This window comes from Grus americana, chromosome 5 (genome assembly GCF_028858705.1).
Source record: "Grus americana isolate bGruAme1 chromosome 5, bGruAme1.mat, whole genome shotgun sequence".
Lineage (NCBI taxonomy): Eukaryota > Metazoa > Chordata > Aves > Gruiformes > Gruidae > Grus > Grus americana.
The window spans coordinates 41,478,401-41,497,113 of NC_072856.1; the positions used below are offsets into that span (position 1 = coordinate 41,478,401).

The 18,713-nt window shown below is 38.2% G+C and overlaps 1 protein-coding gene across 4 annotated transcripts in view; it reads left to right on the forward strand.

The window, feature by feature from the left end:
- AKAP6 (A-kinase anchoring protein 6) overlaps positions 1-18,713 on the forward strand; it is a 291,212-nt gene that overhangs the window by 260,300 nt on the left and 12,199 nt on the right. For 2 of the 4 annotated variants that reach the window (XM_054828350.1, XM_054828351.1), the window contains exon 13: positions 9,374-9,544. The exons of the other annotated variants lie outside the window; for them this stretch is intronic. In XM_054828350.1, the coding sequence (XP_054684325.1) occupies positions 9,374-9,544 (171 nt within the window). The remainder of the gene's footprint in view (positions 1-9,373; positions 9,545-18,713) is intronic. 4 annotated transcript variants of the gene reach the window in all.

Here is an 18,713-nt window from a genome sequence, read left to right on the forward strand (position 1 = left end):
GATGCTTGCTTTAAAAAGATCTCATATGGTTTCGTTCTTCACGAGACACTTTTTCAGTGCGAGACAAACACATTCATCTCAGAGTGTTTTCTTCTGACCGAAGATGCCATTCCTAGCCTTTACTGCCAACAAGTGAAGCTTTAGTTTTTCACAAAGCATTGTATTCTATGGACAAAACTGGTTAATGAGATAAACTCAGAATATACGTGTTCTGTTTGCTGGATATTTAATCTCATCACATCTGATCCTGTCAAGTAATGAAAACAATCTTCTCCCATTGACAAGTTGCTCAGTACCTAACAGAACTGGGCCCAGAGACATATTTCACTGACTGTAAATATATTTCAGAAGAAGTATTTCCTATGTAAGTAAGACTGGTTTTAATTAGCATCCCAGCAGTAGATGTGTATTTCACATAGAATGCCATGGGTATGTGATTAATATACGATTCTGTGTTATTTGAATATAAGTAAAATGCATTAATTTGCTTTTATCTCAGGAAATGATTCCTAAGAGGCAAAATAACACTTTGCTTAAACCATCCATTAAGTGGCATAAATTAGACAGGTTTTCTACAGCATAAAACTATAATACAAAGCAGTATCTACATTTAAACAATAAACCATAGGGGGAACAAAATAATCCCTACTGTAACACCATTGACTGTAATGGATGAATTGGCTCAGCATGTTTTGTGCTACCATCATAATGCTGAAGTCTGTATACTGCAGCTACATTGACAGCGATGATAACCCTGTGTAGTGCATATACTGAAGAGCCTTGAGAGTTGAGAACAAGTGACATATATTTAGCTTACATAATTTTTTAGGTTTATATCAAGCCAATAAAAGGAAAAAAATGCTTGACACTTACATGCTTCCTAACAATTATCTGAGTAATAGTGAAATACTTCTTTTGACTTCTTTTTGTTAAAGTTCCTTTACAAAAATAAGAGAAGCTGTAATTCTCTTGCTCTGTTATGGTAGTGTAGTACGAAGATATACAAGACATTGTTCAGAAACACTAGCAGTTCCTGAGTGAAAATACTGTTAGTCTAAACAGGCCAAGAAATGGTGAGTTAGTGAGGAGGATGCTGTGGACAAGTGAACTGTCGAAGGTAATAATAATCTGTTTGTGTGCCTACCTTTATCAAATGTTATAAAGTAGGAGTGCTCCTCTGCCTGTTTGGTTTATTGGCTGCTTTGCTTTAGGTATTGAGATAGAAATGGGACTTGAGGAAGGAACAAGGTTTGAATAGACTTTCAGGACAAGTCAAAAGGGGCATGTCTCTGTATGAGGCAACATAGAAGGAAGACATTGAAAAGTACATGTTGAGTCAATGTTGGTTTTGTAAGCATGGGAGTAGTCAACTGACAACGTAAGAAGTGTAGGTAATTGAGGAGAGTCAGTTAAGCCCTCAAAAATTTGATCTGGTTGGAAGAAGTGTAAAAATGATGAAGCTACATGTGATTGTAGAAGGATATAGAGAAAGGAAAATAATATTTTTCAGCCTTTCCTTATACATCTATGTGTAAAGAGGGAAGTATGAAATGAAGAGGAATGGTATTGGAAACAACCAAGGAGATCAGCTAAGAGCTTTCACTGTATCACCAGCAGGAAAAGGTCAGATCTTAATGATGCTAACTTTCCTCTCATAGAGCTAGTGAGAGCTGTAGATGTCACAGCTGATGCAGATTACCAGAGGGAGAACAGTCATACTGACAGAGCATGAAGAAAAGAGGAGATCTGGGGAGGACAGAGCAAGAGTTCCATTTTGTCTGTGCTTAGTTTATGTTAATGGTCACTAAGAAGGAGATATTTAAAAGCCAGGCACAAGAGCAGGGTTAGAAGCAAAGGAGTTTACTTGAGCCCTCAGTCCAGAGGTGGGAACTGCAGGTATCTGTGTATTAGCATCTAAAAAGGAGAAAGGGAAACAGGTAAGGAAAAAGGCTTGTTCGAGCCTAGTGAAAAGCAGAAGATGAAGGAAGAACAATTAGCAAAAAAAAAAAACCACCGAGGAGGTAGAAAAAGAATCTAGAGAGCAGAAAAATCCAAGGCAGTGCTTTGTTGGCAATCTGATCAAGTGGAGTCAAAAGTAAAACAGAAGCTGGTAAAATAAAGATCATGAGAAAATGTTAGAGAAATTCCAGTGGAATTAACAGAAGAAACAGAATTAGCAAGGATCCGGAATGAAGCTGAATAGAAAATGGAGGTAGGAGTTTTAAACAATGCATTCACATTTACATGAGAGGAAAGTCAAGAAATAAAAGACAAATGCCATCTCAACAGTGGCAGAGAGACAACATTCTTAAGTTTTGATGATAATGAATCTGGAAGAGCAAGAATTGAAAACAGAAGTAAGAGAAGTCAGCAGTGAAATAGGCTGGGCACGTGAATGGGTTAGAAAATAAATATAAGACTGAGGAATAGAAAAGATTGATAAACAAAGAAACTATAATAGTAAAGTTTTTTAATTCTCTTGAGAAATGCTGCTTATATTTTCCATCTTCAGAATATTTTTAGTTATATCACTAATATATTACATCAATAGCTCTAGTAAACTGTTGGTTAGTGCCACACAAAAAGTTTAATAAGCTGACCAGCAGTAGAAAAAACAGTTGAATTTTGGAGCTTCAAAAACAAATTTGTGCAGTATTAGGCAACAGCTAAACCAAAAAATAGTTCTCAGAATCCTGAATTTTAGTTGCTAGAGACTGAGTATCTGTTGGGTTTATAACTGCCCAGGAGAGATTGGATTGTGTTTCTACTGTGTTTCTCTAAAAGGTAAAGTACCACAAAGATGATTAACTGCCTTTTTCATCTACAAAACTTATCATTCTATTGTAGTGAATATATATCTTCTATTGAACTTGGAACAGAAACAAGTTGCATTTGTGAGGTAGCTTAGAGAGTGCTGAACAGAAGTCCAAGTTACTGTAGTGAAAGCATATTATCTCCTTTTGAATGTGGGCAGTTGCCGTGTGGAAGCAGTTTGCTGTTCATAGCTGCCGTTACTCTAAATAAACTGTTACAAGCTCATTAGAGCTTGGTGCTGCTCTTGTGTTTCTGTTTGGGATTGCAGTCGATCAGGAGTTGAGGCGTGGTGAGGGTATCAGTATGGCACCTTGCTTGATATCTGGACACTTGGAACTTCACGCAGTACACGCTGCGTTGTTCCTCCTTTGCCTGAGATAGCTTGGAGTTATTTGCTGGGCTGAGCTGACTTTCACCGGGCAGGGGGGGTATCATTCTTTCTGCTGAGAAATGGCAGCCATTTAGAGCTATCGTGATGCTCATCTGATTTTCACTGTGGGCTGTTTTGTTTTGCAGCCTCTCATCCTAGGCTTGTTTGTAATAATATGATTATTTGAAGTATGTCAGTATCTACAAGTTTCTTATGTTGATAAAACTGTCTGTATTCTCAACATTTAAAGATGCCCCAGCCACTGCAGGATTCAGGTTTCTTTGTCTTCCTTGTCCTGAGTTGGCATGTTCTAGCCTTCCTTTTCACTCAGTTCCTGTGTAGTCATTTCTTGGGTAGGTACCAGGACTGTTTCTTCTGCTTCCCTATCTCTCTGTATTTGATGGTGTGCCAGTCTTGGCACATAAACAGTATCCCTTGGTAACAAGTCTTTATTTGTGGTTGCCCACAAAATACTGTAATTTATGAAAACAAATAAGATGTTTTTATACCCTGATGGCATCTGACTCATTCATGGCATCTGACTTGCTGACAGTAAATAAGATAGCGCAAATGATTATATTGCCTCATATAAGTACCAGAGTCCCTTGCATCTTCTACTGTCTTCTTAATTTGTGTACTGGGATCTTCCTTTGTCCTGTTTCTGCCCCTTCTTACATTCAGTCACTTATCTGGACCACTTATAGCATTACAAAGGTATGCTGGAATTAACCACAAAAGGCTTTTAGGTTTCTTTTGAATTGTTTGACTTCATTGATGGTTTTCAGCAGTGTTTAATTTTGCTCTACTTTTGCAATAGCGGGCACCACAAGTTTACAAATAACAAGAAGATATTAACATGTACTACAAGCACCTAAAGTCTAGTAAAGAGATCTCCTTCTCATAAATCAAAAGTTATGTCTAGAATGTGAAATTATCAATAAGAATCACTCCAGAAGGATGAAATGCGGTTAAATTCAGTAGGCTAATCTGGCTATAAAGAATGAAGTATTCATACAATGAAAAAACCATGAAGATTACGTTTAAAAAACAGTAGGACACTTGTCTGTTACTGGAAGCAGTCCTAATCTATTTTAGCAAAAGAGGTTTTTATTTCCCCCATCTGTTTTTTTGTGGTAAATTCTTTTCCCCCAGATTTATCATTCCATAGTTTGCCGATACGATGTTATACGTCACCTAAATTTTAGCTTCAGAATTACACAGATGCCTTATAGTATGCCTAACAAGACCCTGCTGGCAATCATCTTAAAAGAAAAAGGAGTCTGTCTGGCAATCGCAACAGCAATAGCAACAATCTTTAGTCAACTAAACCCAAAATTGCCATCTAAAATTCCTGCTCAACAGCTGGAGAATCTTTAACTCACTACGCACTTTCCTTAAGAGGGTCTAGCCTACTAGAAAGACTGAACAGTTGAAAAAGGATTCGGGACAGACTCAGTCATGGTCATGCCCACAAGTTTACAGCAGTTAAGTCAAAGTGGGAATATGTAAATTGTTTTATGCAAATTTTTTTTGATCTTTTGCTCAGCCAGCGATATACCCAATGTAAGTTATGTGTTTAGTCTCAGTGGATTATTCCAGCAGCTACAGATGTTCACAGCTTGGGGATGTCCTGTCCAAGTCAGATATGTCTCTGTATAGAAAGCTGCCATGAGGTGACCATAGAAATTCACTTTTCTGGGACTGCTTTACCAATACTGGAGTATATAAAACTGTTGTACTGCTGTGGCTGAGAGAGAGAGAGAAAACTGTGGTTTCTAATGGATTTTACTTCTTACATTGCAATTCAATATTCCTGCCTTTTTGGTGACTGGATGTGCTGGTTTTGGCTGGGATAGAGTTAATTTTCTTTATAGTAGCTAGTACGGGGCTGTGTTTTGGATTTGTGCTGAAAACAGTGTTGGTAACTATTTTCGTTACTGCTTAGCAGTGCTTACACAGAGCCAAGGCCTTTTCTTTTTCTCCCAGTGAGTAGGCTGGGGGTGCACAAGGAGTTGGGAGGGGACACAGATGGGACAGCTGACCCCAACTGACCAAAGGGATATTCCGTACCATATGACATCATGCTGAGCATATAAAGCTGGGGGAAGAAGAAGGAAGGGAGGGAATGTTGGGAGTGATGGTGTTTGTCTTCCCAAGTCACCGTTAGGCGTGATGAAGCCCTGCTTTCCTGGGGATGGCTGAACACCTGCCTGCCCACGGAAAGTGGGGAATGAATTCCTTGTCTTGCTTTGCCTGCGCACATGACTTTTGCTTTGCTTATTAAACTGTCTTTATCTCAACCCATGGGTTTTCTCACTTTTACTCTTCCAATTCTCTCCCCCATCCCACCGGGGGGAGAGCGAGCGAGCGGAGATGTGGTGCTCAGTTGCTGGCTGGGGTTAAACCACAACACTGGAGAAACTGTTTTTCTCCAGACTTCTCATTCATTGAATGAGAAACATATCTGTTCTATGGAGCAGGCAATCTCTTTTCTTATTCAACAGAGAGGGCTAATTATTGAAGGGACAGTATTAGTCATGCTTTTAAAATGGAGATTTTGAGCTAAGCGATTTGGGTTAAGGTGCTGTAATTCTTACATTGTCTTGAAAATGTCTGAAATATTCATTTCTCTGATCACTAACTTCACTGCTATGCTTCATGAAAGAAGAAAAATTATTTCTCTTGTTCTCCTGAGTCGTCATGTGTACACTACACTGTATGTCCAGCAAAACCCCCATCTGTATTGGCTTGAAAGTATGCTGTACATCCAGCCACATAATTGAAAATAATAAGGCCACAATAAATGGGATGGCCTTGGGGTATAACACCCAAGGGATTCAATTGGTGTCGCTTTGCATCAATGTCCATGCATCATGGTAATTGAGGTAACATAACCAATTACCACATTTTAATTAGAGTTGTAAGGACTTGGGAAAATCTGCAATGGTGAGACAGCTCACTTTGAGAAAAAAAAAAAGGCACCTCTCGCTTTTCCACAAGCTTGTTTCTTAGCAGGTAAAGAGCCTGCTTAACACTCTCTTTAGGATTTTTTCCAGCTTCCTCTTGGTTTCATTCTTTATAATGCACTTTGAAAAACAGGTTGTTAAAAATACTATATTGCTTCTGATCTGGTATCTTTATCCCTTTTCTCTGTTTATCTGTTTCTGTGATGCTTTCTGGAAAAGTTTTTAATAATGCTGGGCATGGTGTCTCCCCTTCACTTCTCTATATTTAATTTACTGGTGCAATATTTTTTCAAACCATGGACTGACACTTGTTCCAAGCTTAAAAAAAAAAAAAAAACCAAACAAAAAGACCAACAAACAAAACATCACCACAAAAAACCTGCCTTCAGAGGTAAAAAATGAATTTTTCATTGTTCAGTTATTTGTTAGATAGCTTCACTAAGCAAAAACTTGGTTTCTTAATCTTATTTTATCACAAGCCATTATTTTGTAAGGCAGGATCTAGATAAAAATCTTGCATAAAATTTAGAAGTTCATCAGAAGTGCCTAATACAGCAAAGTACAGAGCGATGATTAACTTAACTGTCTGAGGAGAGCACACTACATGTTGTAAGGTGCTGAACACCTATTACATGATCTAGCCCTCAAAAAGTAATTATTTAATGACTAATGTTTAAACCTTTACTAATTGTTTTTTTCATTATCTATCACAAGGCATTTTTGTTTTGTATTGGACCTCTTCACAGTATAGCATATGACAATACAATCTTGATTGCTTGTCTTTGCTTCTGTCCATCATCTTGGTTTATTCATATTTCAACACTGAAGACTGCTCACTTTGGCTCTTCCTTAAAATATGGATTTTTTAAGTGAATGGATATTCGATTGTAGAGTCTGTAATGTGCTGCACCATCCTCGTACTTGAGATGCGTGTGGTTTTGAGCTTCTGGGTTGCATTGCATGCCTGATTTGTGACATGGAATAATTATCTGTAGGATCTAAAATGAAGTTACATAAATGGTGAACATAGGTCTACATTCTTCTTGGACTTTAATTCAAGATAGGTGATACGCCCCGCATTCTTGCAAGACGTTCTGTATTTCTCATAATTTTCTTGAGGGCCAGCCACAGTTATGATGGCAACCATCATGGCAGTATGCGAAGTCTGAATGATCCGGCAAAACTGAAGCTGGTAAAATCCTTCTTGTTGAGCAGATCTTGGTAAAAAATTGCAGACCCAGTGGACTTTAGTCAAAATTAATTCAAAATTCAGATAAATACTCTCCTGAGTGGTCACCTGCAGTGATAGCATTTTAGAGTGAATAGAAAAAAAATAATAATACATTTAAGTTTTCCCACAGAGGTCTCCTCAATCCTCAGAGAATGCAAAACTTTCTGTCATAACTAACAGTTTAGGGCAACGATCCAGAGGTGAAATACTCCATGCGACGTTACCAGTTTGCTAAATTATTCAACTGTTTCCCTCACCTCTGGCAGATGTTGTTATGTTTTGCAAAATGATAGGAGGCCCAAGGGGTATATTCAAACTCATAACCCCAGCCAAACCAGAACAAATTCCAGTCCTCTGAGAGAGCAAACCCTCAGAGGTGGTCATCTGAGCTCACTGCCCCCCAGTCAGACTTCTAGCTGTTGCTCTAATTTTAATCACTTTGTGGGACTCTTTAGTTGTCTGTTGGATTAGGCAAGAAAAGGCTAATGGTTAATCCAGACTCCAGAGACTAAGGCAGCCCTATTTCACTACTTCACAATCTCTGTTAAACCGTAGGAGGCCTGAGCTCTCCCCCCGGCGAGGATGGAAAGTAAAGGTACATACTCCTAGCTGTCTCTACAATCCCAGAAGATGTTTTAGAAGGCTGAACTGTTAAGGTTGGAAGCAAATGTACTCACCAGATCTACCTTGTTGCTTGCGTGACCTTTGTTCTTTCCTGTTAATGAAAAGGGAGTACTGCAATGAAGTCTTCACATGTAGGACAGTTCCAGTATGGACAGTGCTAGCAAAAGGCTTTCCTGTGGATCCTCTTCCAGTGCAGTTTATCTTTGCTCCATAAGGTGAGCCACCTAGAGCAGAAAGAGTAGTTCAGCATTCTTGCTCTTTCAGTCCTTTTCTCTGCACTGACATTTCCAGACATACAATGTTTCCTGCTAACGTTGATGGTGTTGATTACATATGAATTTGTAGTTTCCAATATAACGAAACCTACAAGAACATTTCTTGTAGCTTGTTCAACCATAATCCTACAGTAGCACATTTCAATCACCATCCACCTCAACTGGACTGAATATACTTCTTTGAGATGCACGTTTCTCTTCTGTGACTCCTTGATAATTCTGCAGACACATTTAGTTTCTTTGCCCTCTCCAGGGTACCCAGCAAACTTTGTAATGAGAGGTGAAAGTTACTTTTTTGTTGTTGGCATGAGCACAGGAAGATAAATGAAATTACATTAAAAGTAAAGAATTATTTTAATGAGAAAATCAATTGCTGCAGTACTTAATTACTCCAAGCCCCCTTTGATTTTCTTTTCTTGACGAAGCACACATTTCTGTGCAGTATTTGAAATTTACTTGCTTTATTAGAAGACAGGTTTCTGTATGAGGCTGGGAATGCTTCAAAATGGCTGATCATGGTTTTAAACAAAAAGGCTACAAAAGCCAAATAAATAAGACATGTATTTCCCAGTGGCATTTTTAAACCAAACATGGTTGCTTGACCATGTATAACTACTAGCCACAGCTCCTACTACGGTGAAAAACTGACTTCAGGTATTCAAGGCAGAAAATGTCATGATCGCAGTGTTGCAGGAGTAGGTTCCTGGTGCTATCATTAGATCAAATCACAATGTCTGAATTGGGTATAAAATACTGTGTCTGTACTAATGTTTTTTAGTAGTGTCCTGTGAGCAGTTTGTTTCAGTGACTGACAAGTCTTCTCTTTAAATCACAGATACGTTGAATTTTTTTTCTCTATTATGCTCTATTATGTTAAGGAGAGAATTACCTATGCTTGCTGGCACAATGCCACAAAGTTTTGTATATACATCTACATCTATATGTATTTATATTTAAAAAGAATTACTTCTTTGGGCTTCGTTAACCTTTTCTGGTTAATGGAGTTTTAATCTATTCAAATGTATAAATTCAGAAAGAGGGAAAATTGACGTATTTTAAAGTTGCTTAAACACTTTAAACTCTTATTTCTCAGGAAATGTCAAGGCTGGTCAGTGGTGCTGTGTTACCCAGTGAGAAACTGGAAATCTTTCCTTCTGGGGATATACAAAGCTTCTGTGTTCATCCATGCAGCCGGAATGTACTTCTGTTTCTCAGCTATCTACTGGCGACTCTGTGTTTCAGACTGGTGCTGCTTTGGAGTTGGGTGAGGGAATTTCATAGCTGGTAGAACGTTGGTAATACTCCTCTGCTGATCTGATTATTTTTTTTAAATGGTTGGTGTTTATAAACCCTCATGAGATTTAGAATGCCAGTGAAGCCCTCAAAAGTGTCAATTTATCACATGGCTCTGTAATTCAATATATGATCATGAAAACACTGTCATACCTCTCATAGGTATGACACACCTCTCATAGTGTTTGACCCTCATTGGTGGTGTATCTAACATTCTTAATTTCTTTGCATTTGTAGGTAACTACAATATAAGTAACTCAACTTACCACAATTTTTTAAAAATAAATATTCAACAAGTAATTAGAAAAACTCAAGTTTTGAGACAGTAGAATTCAATCCTATAAAATCCAGATATGTGAGCATCATAACTTTATAATGGGAAAAGTCAGCATCACAATAGCAGGTTTAGGTCTTTATAGCGTCGTGGCATATATTCTACCAACCATCTGTCAATCTATTCATCTTTTTTTCCCGTGCTACAAATTAAATAATAGTTGAAACAGTGTGGGTAAAGCACTTTACACAGCTTTGATAAAAAGATATTTCCTGCTCCTGAAACGTTCATTAGAACTGTAAGATGCAGAAAATGTTCAAGTGAAATCTCAGGAATAATCAGTTGTAGTAGGAAAATATGTAATATTCAGAAATTGGAAATCAGATGTTTCCAATGCATGTAGATGCTGAAAGAATTGTCAAACACCATTTCAATGGCCATAATAACTCATTAAAAAAGAAAGAGAAAAAGTGGCTAGGTTTTTATTTTCAAGGACTTCAAAAGACCTCACTTCCAATCTAGGCACTTAAGTATAGGGCCAGATATTTGAAAGTGCTCAGCAGATAGCTACTCTCATTGCAGTGCACTGTGTTCAGGTTACAGGATGAAGCCAGTGTTTTATTCAGATGCTTAATATCTGCTAATCATAAGAACATGAGTCAGGCCAGCATTGTTTAAAAAATTAGAGTTAAGGGAAATACAAAATTCACAAACTTGCAATTTTTTAATTAATTTAATGACTTGTTGCACTGCATCTCTAATGACCCCAGTTCTGCAAGGAATGGTACGTGAGTGTAATTGAAGCTAATTTTCTGATGTTTTATTTCAAGAGTTCTCAAACAAAATAATTTTTAGAAAGAGAGGAAGAAACCTTGTTTATATATATAGGTTGTACAGCAGTTATTTCCATTTTACAAAGGTCTTCCATTTTGGATGGTAGAGTCCCAATCCTCCAGCCGCTATGCAAATGTATTTGCAGGATCTTCAGTAAGTATATGCCTAATCAGTGTTTCATTTTTAATATTATAGAATGTTCAAGGAGCTGCATCAGCTGTAAGCAGGCAGGAATACAATAAAGAACTATTTAAAAAATGCATGAAAATAAATAAGGTACAATTATTCATTTTTTTTCTTAACACACAAAGTAAAAGGTACCCAATGAAGTGATCAGGCAGGAGATTTAAAACAATCAAAAGGGAATACTACTTTCATGCAGTGCATAATAAAACTGAAACTCGTTCCTACAGGATATAATGGATAGCAAAAATACAAATGAGTTCAGTAAGTAATTAGACAAATTAATAGAGGAGACATCAAGTAATGCTTATTAAATTCCAACTCTGAAAGTCCCCACAGACTGGCTTCTCAACTCTGAGATGGCAGCTTCTATACCATTCTATGTGTTTGAGGATTTTTTACCTTTTCCATAAACATTCACCACTGGCCACTGCAGGAGATGGACTCAGCTGAACGGACTGTTCATCTCACTCAAAATGACAGATGCTTTTTGAAAGCACATGAACTTGCAGATTTGAAGGACTACCTATGCTATAATTTTGTGTATAGAAAAGAAGTTTTAAGGAATGCCTAGAGGGTTTTCATTGTATTTGTGGTTTTTTTTCACTGTTTCCAAAGACTGGGATGTGGTCATTTAGGTAGTCTGCTTTCACCAGAAGAAAACTTTGAAAAATGTACCCACTTAACAGTTTTTCAAGATATTTCTAGCACATTTTCCTGTAAAATATACAGAAAATAGAATGCATACATCTACTTAATATTTAAATATGTACACACATTTATGTGTCAGAGGTACTATGCCATACTTTAAATAATAAAATGTAAATCGTTAGCACTGATGATCTGAATTTCATTTCTCCTTACATATAAGACATTTGTGTCATCGTTGTAGCTCTAATCCATATTCAGGTCTTCGTGTTTGGTGTGCAGTAATATGTAAATTACCTAGCCAGCTGCATTAAGCAGTGTTTGTTTATTCTATTTCTTTTGGCATAGCATATAACTGAATTTCTGCCAAAAATGTGGCTGCTTCAGGGAACACTGTTCGAGTAGAAGGAAGTTTTGAAAGGAAACGCACATCGTAAGTCTTTACTCTGTGAAACAGTGAAATCAGAACAAACTTTCTGTTCATAAAAATATCTGTATTAATGTAAAATAGCGTGCTTGTAAAATACAATGAGCAGACTGAATCTTTTTAGAATGTTCTGTTTACATTGCCTTTGTAAACAAGAATACAATACTAAGAGGCAGTGACTTTTTCATATGTGGGAAGGGTGACTAAAACTGGCGAAATGTGAAAATGGAAGGTTTAAGAGAAATTATTTTAAAATGGCATATTAATCTCCCCTAACACATAGCATTTAAATGCATTTAAATTTAGAAAGCAGTGAAGTTTAAGTGTTAAAAAAATTGCATTAATGATGCATAGAGCTATCTACTTATGCTGGCAGTCCTTTCAGTCTTCCAGTCTGACACTTCCTTTTCTATCCAGCCAGCTAATTTCCCCTCTTTTGTGAGGAGTAACTGTTTTCACACTAGTGCTTACCCAGCAAGCCTCCTCATTGTTTCATGGTTAATTATCTTCTTGAGCTTCACCTTCTCCAGCGAAGGGAGAAAGACTGGGCCTCCCCACAGCTCTAATGAAAGCTAGGTTTTAGAGATGCACTGTGTGAATAAATGCAGTGTCTGAACTAGCAACATAATAAATGAGTTCCTAAACTTTATGGAGTCACAACTTATCCAGCAGGTTTACTGAACAATGCGGAAAGATGCTTTATTTTAAATATCCTTTTTTATTTTTAAAAAGGGGGAGGAATATTGCTTCGGTGTGAAACCAAATACCATAAACTGTTCCAAAATCTCTAAGCATTACACAAAAGGTGCATGTCAAACATTCAGTTTCAGTGCAAACCTGAGCTGCTGCTGAAAGACCTTGAGCTCTGTACTTTAAAGTTGTACATTAATAACATTTATGCCAGTAATATTAATACTAATAGCCCTGTGCCTCTCAGTTATTACACCACTTTGTAAACTCTTAGTACTCATTGGACTTTTTGTGCCTCACCAGCACTGAAAATATTAGTTGTGGGTAGACTTAAATCTTCAGTTTATGTTCTAATTTGAGCCCAAGTTTAAAATGGGTAACATTTAAAATAAACTCTCCTGTAACAGAAGAAAGTTGAACAACAGCAATAGTGGTTTTGTAATAACGAGGTACTCCTCATTGTAAGTCTGTACTCAGCGAAACTAGGGCAGGCAAATATAAACCTCTCACCATTACAAGATATAGTTGTCCATTACTTCGTCTTCTCGTAAGTGAATTTCTACAAGGTATGCTTATATTAAATAATTTCTTAAGTGACCAAATTGTGCATATAACACTGGTACTCAAGACATTGCACAGGATCCCTTCAACGTACTAGATTAGACTGAAAATTCCAATCCTTTTTTTCCAGCCAGCTCCGGGGTTGTGTTGGCATCTATTATGTACAGAGAAAACTATAAACATCAGTACTTACCAGTGATGGAGACAAGAAAAAAGATCTGGAAGTTCAAGGATGAGATGATCTTAGTGAAAGAGCTCTGCCTAGGGACCTTTTACACTTGGAGATAAGGCCAGTGTTTCTATTTTGCAACATTTGAAAAGCAGCTCTTTTCAGATATAGGCTGGGTAATGGCAAGGAGCAGTTATATTGTTGTAGTCTCAGGGTGCTTACCATTGTAATTTTGATTCATCGCCAGGAGAAGTCTCTGCCACTTATTGACAACAGTGGTGTTTAACTTAATGCTTGGAAATCCATACGTAGGCAGACTATGAAAGTACTTATAATATGTAGCATTCTTCAAGCCTTTGACTTCACAGTACTTGCTTATTGACTCTCCTCTAATCGATATCCCAAATTTACAGATGGTGAATCAATGATTTCAGGAAGTGCCTGAACTGAAATCACAAAGAAATTGTGTTGAAAATTTAAAGGGGCAGGGGGAGAAGTCCATTCTCTTTGAAAACATGAGTTAAGCAAATTTGGTAGTCTCTCAACTGCTTCATGAGGAGGAGAAACTGATGATAGAGCCAGATATTCTTCGTGCAGTCCTGTTATTCATAAATAATAGATAAAGTCTCCCGTTCTAGTATACAGGAAGAATCTTTATTTAAAAATTCAAGCCTCTCTCCTACAGCACTCAGTGAGAAAACTTTCTTTCTAGGTTTCTCCTAAGGTCAAGCTCCCAAGGGCTTATGTCCTATCCTTTTGTACCTTATATCTATCTGTTTCTATGGTGATTCTCACTCTAGTGTTTCTCACAAACATTCATTTCTACTGAAACAAAGCTCTTAAAAACTCTGTGATTCCAGCTGTCCTTGTGTGCCTGTTGTAGGTTGGAGATGGCTACTGTGTCTCCTGAGTCCATTCATAGTGTCCACTGAGTTCTTCTGGTTTGACTGAGAGTACACCATTAAAGGAGTACCAGTTCCAATGTAAATGATACTAAATTGAAAGTATTCTTAACCAGTATGTAGGCATCTTAACTAGTACAAAGACAAAACAATAGTGATTTTATTATACCACTGTAACTTTGCCAGTACAACTTTGTCTATGGGCATCTGAATGCAGAATGCAACTGATTTGCCATCAATAACAGCGTACCAGTGAAAAATTGTGCTGAAGTTCTGCAATGTAGACAAGCAATAGTTAAACCTGTTTAAGCGTGGTCAGTTCCACAGATTTCCTGGTTTTGGTGGATTTTTTTGTCTTAACCCTAAAGCCTGATCTTTGCTTGGGTCAAATTCGGAGACTTGGCATGGATGAACTCCCACCAACTTGCATGGGCATCTATCTGAGGTAGAGTGCCAGGATTTGCTCTTTTCTGAACTAGGTGTGCATGGCAACATTTTGGATTTGAGTAAAGCTGGAAATGTTTTTCTAAGAGTTTCATAAAGGGCTTGTGTTGGATTCTTGCACAAAGAAAATCATATATTCCTCTGAAGTAAAGGTGAGACCGAAATGACATTCAAGGGCGAAAAATCCTGTCATGTAACCTCTTGACAGATGAAAAGAAAACTACAAAGCAGCAAAAACAACAGTCAGTAAAATATGCCATGTAGCCAGGTTTTCTCATCACAAAAAAAAGCAAAAAAAAGCCCAAATACACAACTTGGAATATAAGTCTAGGATTGTAAACCTATTCAGATGACAATATGATTCGATATAAAAATGTTATAGATGTTCTTCTGCTCTCTAGTGACATTTAAAGGGCTTCTCTAGCAAATGAGAACTGGAGATGTTAGAAAGCCATATGAGGATATCGTGGCAAAAAAGGAAGCCACTGCTTCCGTAGTGCCTGGAAAACAAATAACGGGCAGTGTGTCAGCAGTGATACTCTGGGTGGAGTGCAAGGACTAAACATGTGGAGTCCCTCCTTTTGCCTTGGTCTGTGATAGAAGTAAGTTCCTGCAGGCCTTCAGTGGAGGCGGCTCACCTTCTGTTCCAGCCTGGCTTGTCTGCACTGACTGGTGTGTGGTGGAGGGGCTGGAGCCTTTCACTCTTTCTTTTCACCATCCGGCACTGTGGGCAGCCTACCAAGAAAGTTAGAAGGCCCTCACAGGACTTGTGTAGGCACGACTGACCCCAGAGTGTTACCTAACACCATCAAGTGACGTTTAAATAGCAGCAGATTGGTTAGAGAATGGCCAACTTCTCTGACTTTGTAAAAGACTACTACTACTAGTAGGGACTAATAGTTTTCAACTGGGCATGCTCTTAAAACGTCATTGCAATTATTTCATCTGTTGCTTAGAAGATGTGCCCACAAAACCGCTATCATGATAAAGAAAATTATCAGTTTTAAAGCCTGGGTATGATAATCCTATCCTCCAGACTTTAGTTTCTGAGCATTATAAGAGAACTTCAAACATCGTCATAAAGACAGGTGCCTGAGCAATGGTGGAACCTCAGTTGTTTCCATATGACCCAGCCTGCACTGAGACCCTTGCAGGTGACATCTGTGACTGCAGAGAGCAGAGGTGAAGTCAGTGTCCTTCCTGTGGCACAGGAATCTGTACATACAGCCACCCGCGTGGGTCTGGCAATACCTCTAAGCATCCGTAATGCCTAACAGAAAAGCACAAGTTCTGCACGTGCAGGACTGAGCTATCAGTTCCTCAAGGGAGGCAATAATAATTGTAAAATGAAGCAAGAGAAAGTATGAACCATAGTTTTGGATCTTATTTTCTCAGGAAATAAACATGTACCACCTTCTTTTAACTGCAATTAAATCATAATCAGTTTCTCTAGTGATCAGTGATGAAGCATACTGCTTCCATATATTTTGAGACCATACCGTAATGTGCAGATCACTTTGGTATTATGCACAAGGAATGTTATGCATACACTTATGCACATTGAAACCTTGGTGTTGGGAAATGGGGACAGTTTTCTTGTTGGCTACGGTATAGGGGACCTCATTTAGAAAATGAACTTAAGTGAAGCAGAGGTGAAGTGGGTACTGTACACATGACTATTTCCCTCAGCAGAAGTACTTGGCATGCTTGCATTTTTCAAAAGACAAAATCATGTTTGTCTTCCTTGAATGTGCACGCATTCCTGGAGATGGGGGATGGTTTTCTTGCTTTCTCCTTCTTTTTCCCCTGGCCCCTAAGTGCAGTTGAGTTTGGATAATTTGTCCACAGCAACTGAAGGATATCTTGCAGGGGAGGGAGGAACAGAGTTTGTATTTATTATTGTAAAAGCTCTTTTTTTCATGTTAATTCCTTTAAAAAAATATAATAGTATGTAGGGGTTACATTACAGGCCTGTTTCACCAACACAAAGTATCTGTACTGGAGTAGCACATGCAAATGAAGCTGAAACAGAGAATCATTGTTTAATAAAATTTGATACAGTAAAAATAAAACTATCTGTGTTTTAGTAAAGGAAACAAATGAAAAAAATGCATTTTTAGGGCTTTTTCTTAAAGAGCATTGGGCTTGAGGAAATGTCTTTATTTGGCTTAATAAGCTTGTTTCTTCCCATTAACATTTTCAGCAGGTTAACTGTTTAACCATTAAACACCAACCCTACAAGCATTTAAGTGCACACTTCACTTTGCTCACATGAGTTATCCCACTGAAATGGGAATACTGTCCTGAGCAAAGTAGTTCAGGGTTCAAATTAGGAACAGCCAAACTCCTTAAAGCAGTACTTTCAAATCTGTTAGAATGAATTCTACTTTTCACTCTTCTGAGTCTGTAATTTAATTGATTTTTGGCTTAATGCTCTAGTTTGGGCTGGGCTAGAGTTAATTTTCTTCATAGTAGCTAGTATGGGGCTGTGTTTTGGATTTGTGCTGAAAACAGCATTGATAACACAGGGATGTTTCCGTTACTGCTGAGCAGTGCTTACACAGAGCCAAGGCCTTTTCTGCTCCTCACACCACCCCACTGGCGAGGAGGCTGGGGGTGCACAAGGAGTTGGGAGGGGACACAGCTGGGACAGCTGACCCCAACTGACCAAAGGGATATTCCATACCATATGACATCATGCTGAGCATATAAAGCTGGGGGAAGAAGAAGGAAGGGGAGGACACATTGGGCGTGATGGTGTTTGTGTTCCCAAGTCACCGTTAGGCGTGATGGAGCCCTGCTGTCCTGGGGATGGCTGAACACTTGCCTGCCCATGGGAAGTGGGGAATGAATTCCTTGGTTTGCTTTGCTTGCGCATGTGGCTTTTGCTTTACCTGTGAAAGTGTCTTTATCTCAACCCACAAGTTTTCTCACTTTTACTCTTCTGATTCTCTGCATTAAGGCAAATGGGATAAAAAGCATGGTGCAGTTCTCGCATGAGTAAAGTTTTCCCAAGTGAAATGGCGATAGAAGATTTGTCTGCTTTGTGTAAAAGATGCATTGTGCAATACTATACAGTTCTTTGGAATGAAAAACAAAATAGGCAAGAGAGGAAACAACAGCATTTTTTCCCAGTAAAATGAGCAGTCAGAATTTAGCTGTGACACCAGCTGACACAGTGTTCTACCTCCCATCCTCTGTATAACACCAAGTAAAGGATCAGTTTAGGGAAATTTAAATGTTCCATTGGCAAGACCTAACAGTCAGTGCAAACATAGGCTGGAGTGACACCACCTTCCATTCTTCACTCCAGAGCTTTATTCAAGAATCTGTATGGTGCTGCTCTCTCCAACAACTACCTCAGTGTCTAAAGTCTCTTTCTTGTTTGAGCAGCTTGCTAAATTTTGTTAAAAAGAAAGAGAGAGTATATATCCCTGCTAAAAATGCCAAATATAAAAAGTTTGCAACTTAAGCTGAGTGGTTTGTTTCAAAGTTAAAACTTGTTCTGGACTTGGGAAGGGCTGCCAATGTAGCTGGTAACAACTGAAGTTGTAGTTCAAGGGAGGTGATGCTTATAAGAAAAGTAGTAATTCACTAATATCAATTCAGTCAGTTCCTTGGACAGAGAAAGCTATGCTGGTAAAATCACCATATCTACGTAAGAGCCTTTGGAAGTATAGCTGTGACAATCAGAAGGGAAAAAAAAATCAAATCCTTTACCATCATAGCTCTTCCTGCACAACTTCTGAGTATATACCAAGCCTCAAAAAAGCATGCGCATTTGAAGAATAAAAAATAGGCTTTGAAGTAAGGAGCACTCAGTAAAGATGAATGGGCTGAGGTCACAGCTCTACATGTTTTATTGTTTTAGTCCATCTGACTTGCAGAACAAACAAGGCAGGCAAGTGCTGATTTACAGGGGGAAGGTTATCTTCCTGACCAATAAGAACCAAATGTTTTGGTTTTGAGAAACAAAATCAGATTCTATGGAACATAAAATCCTTGGAA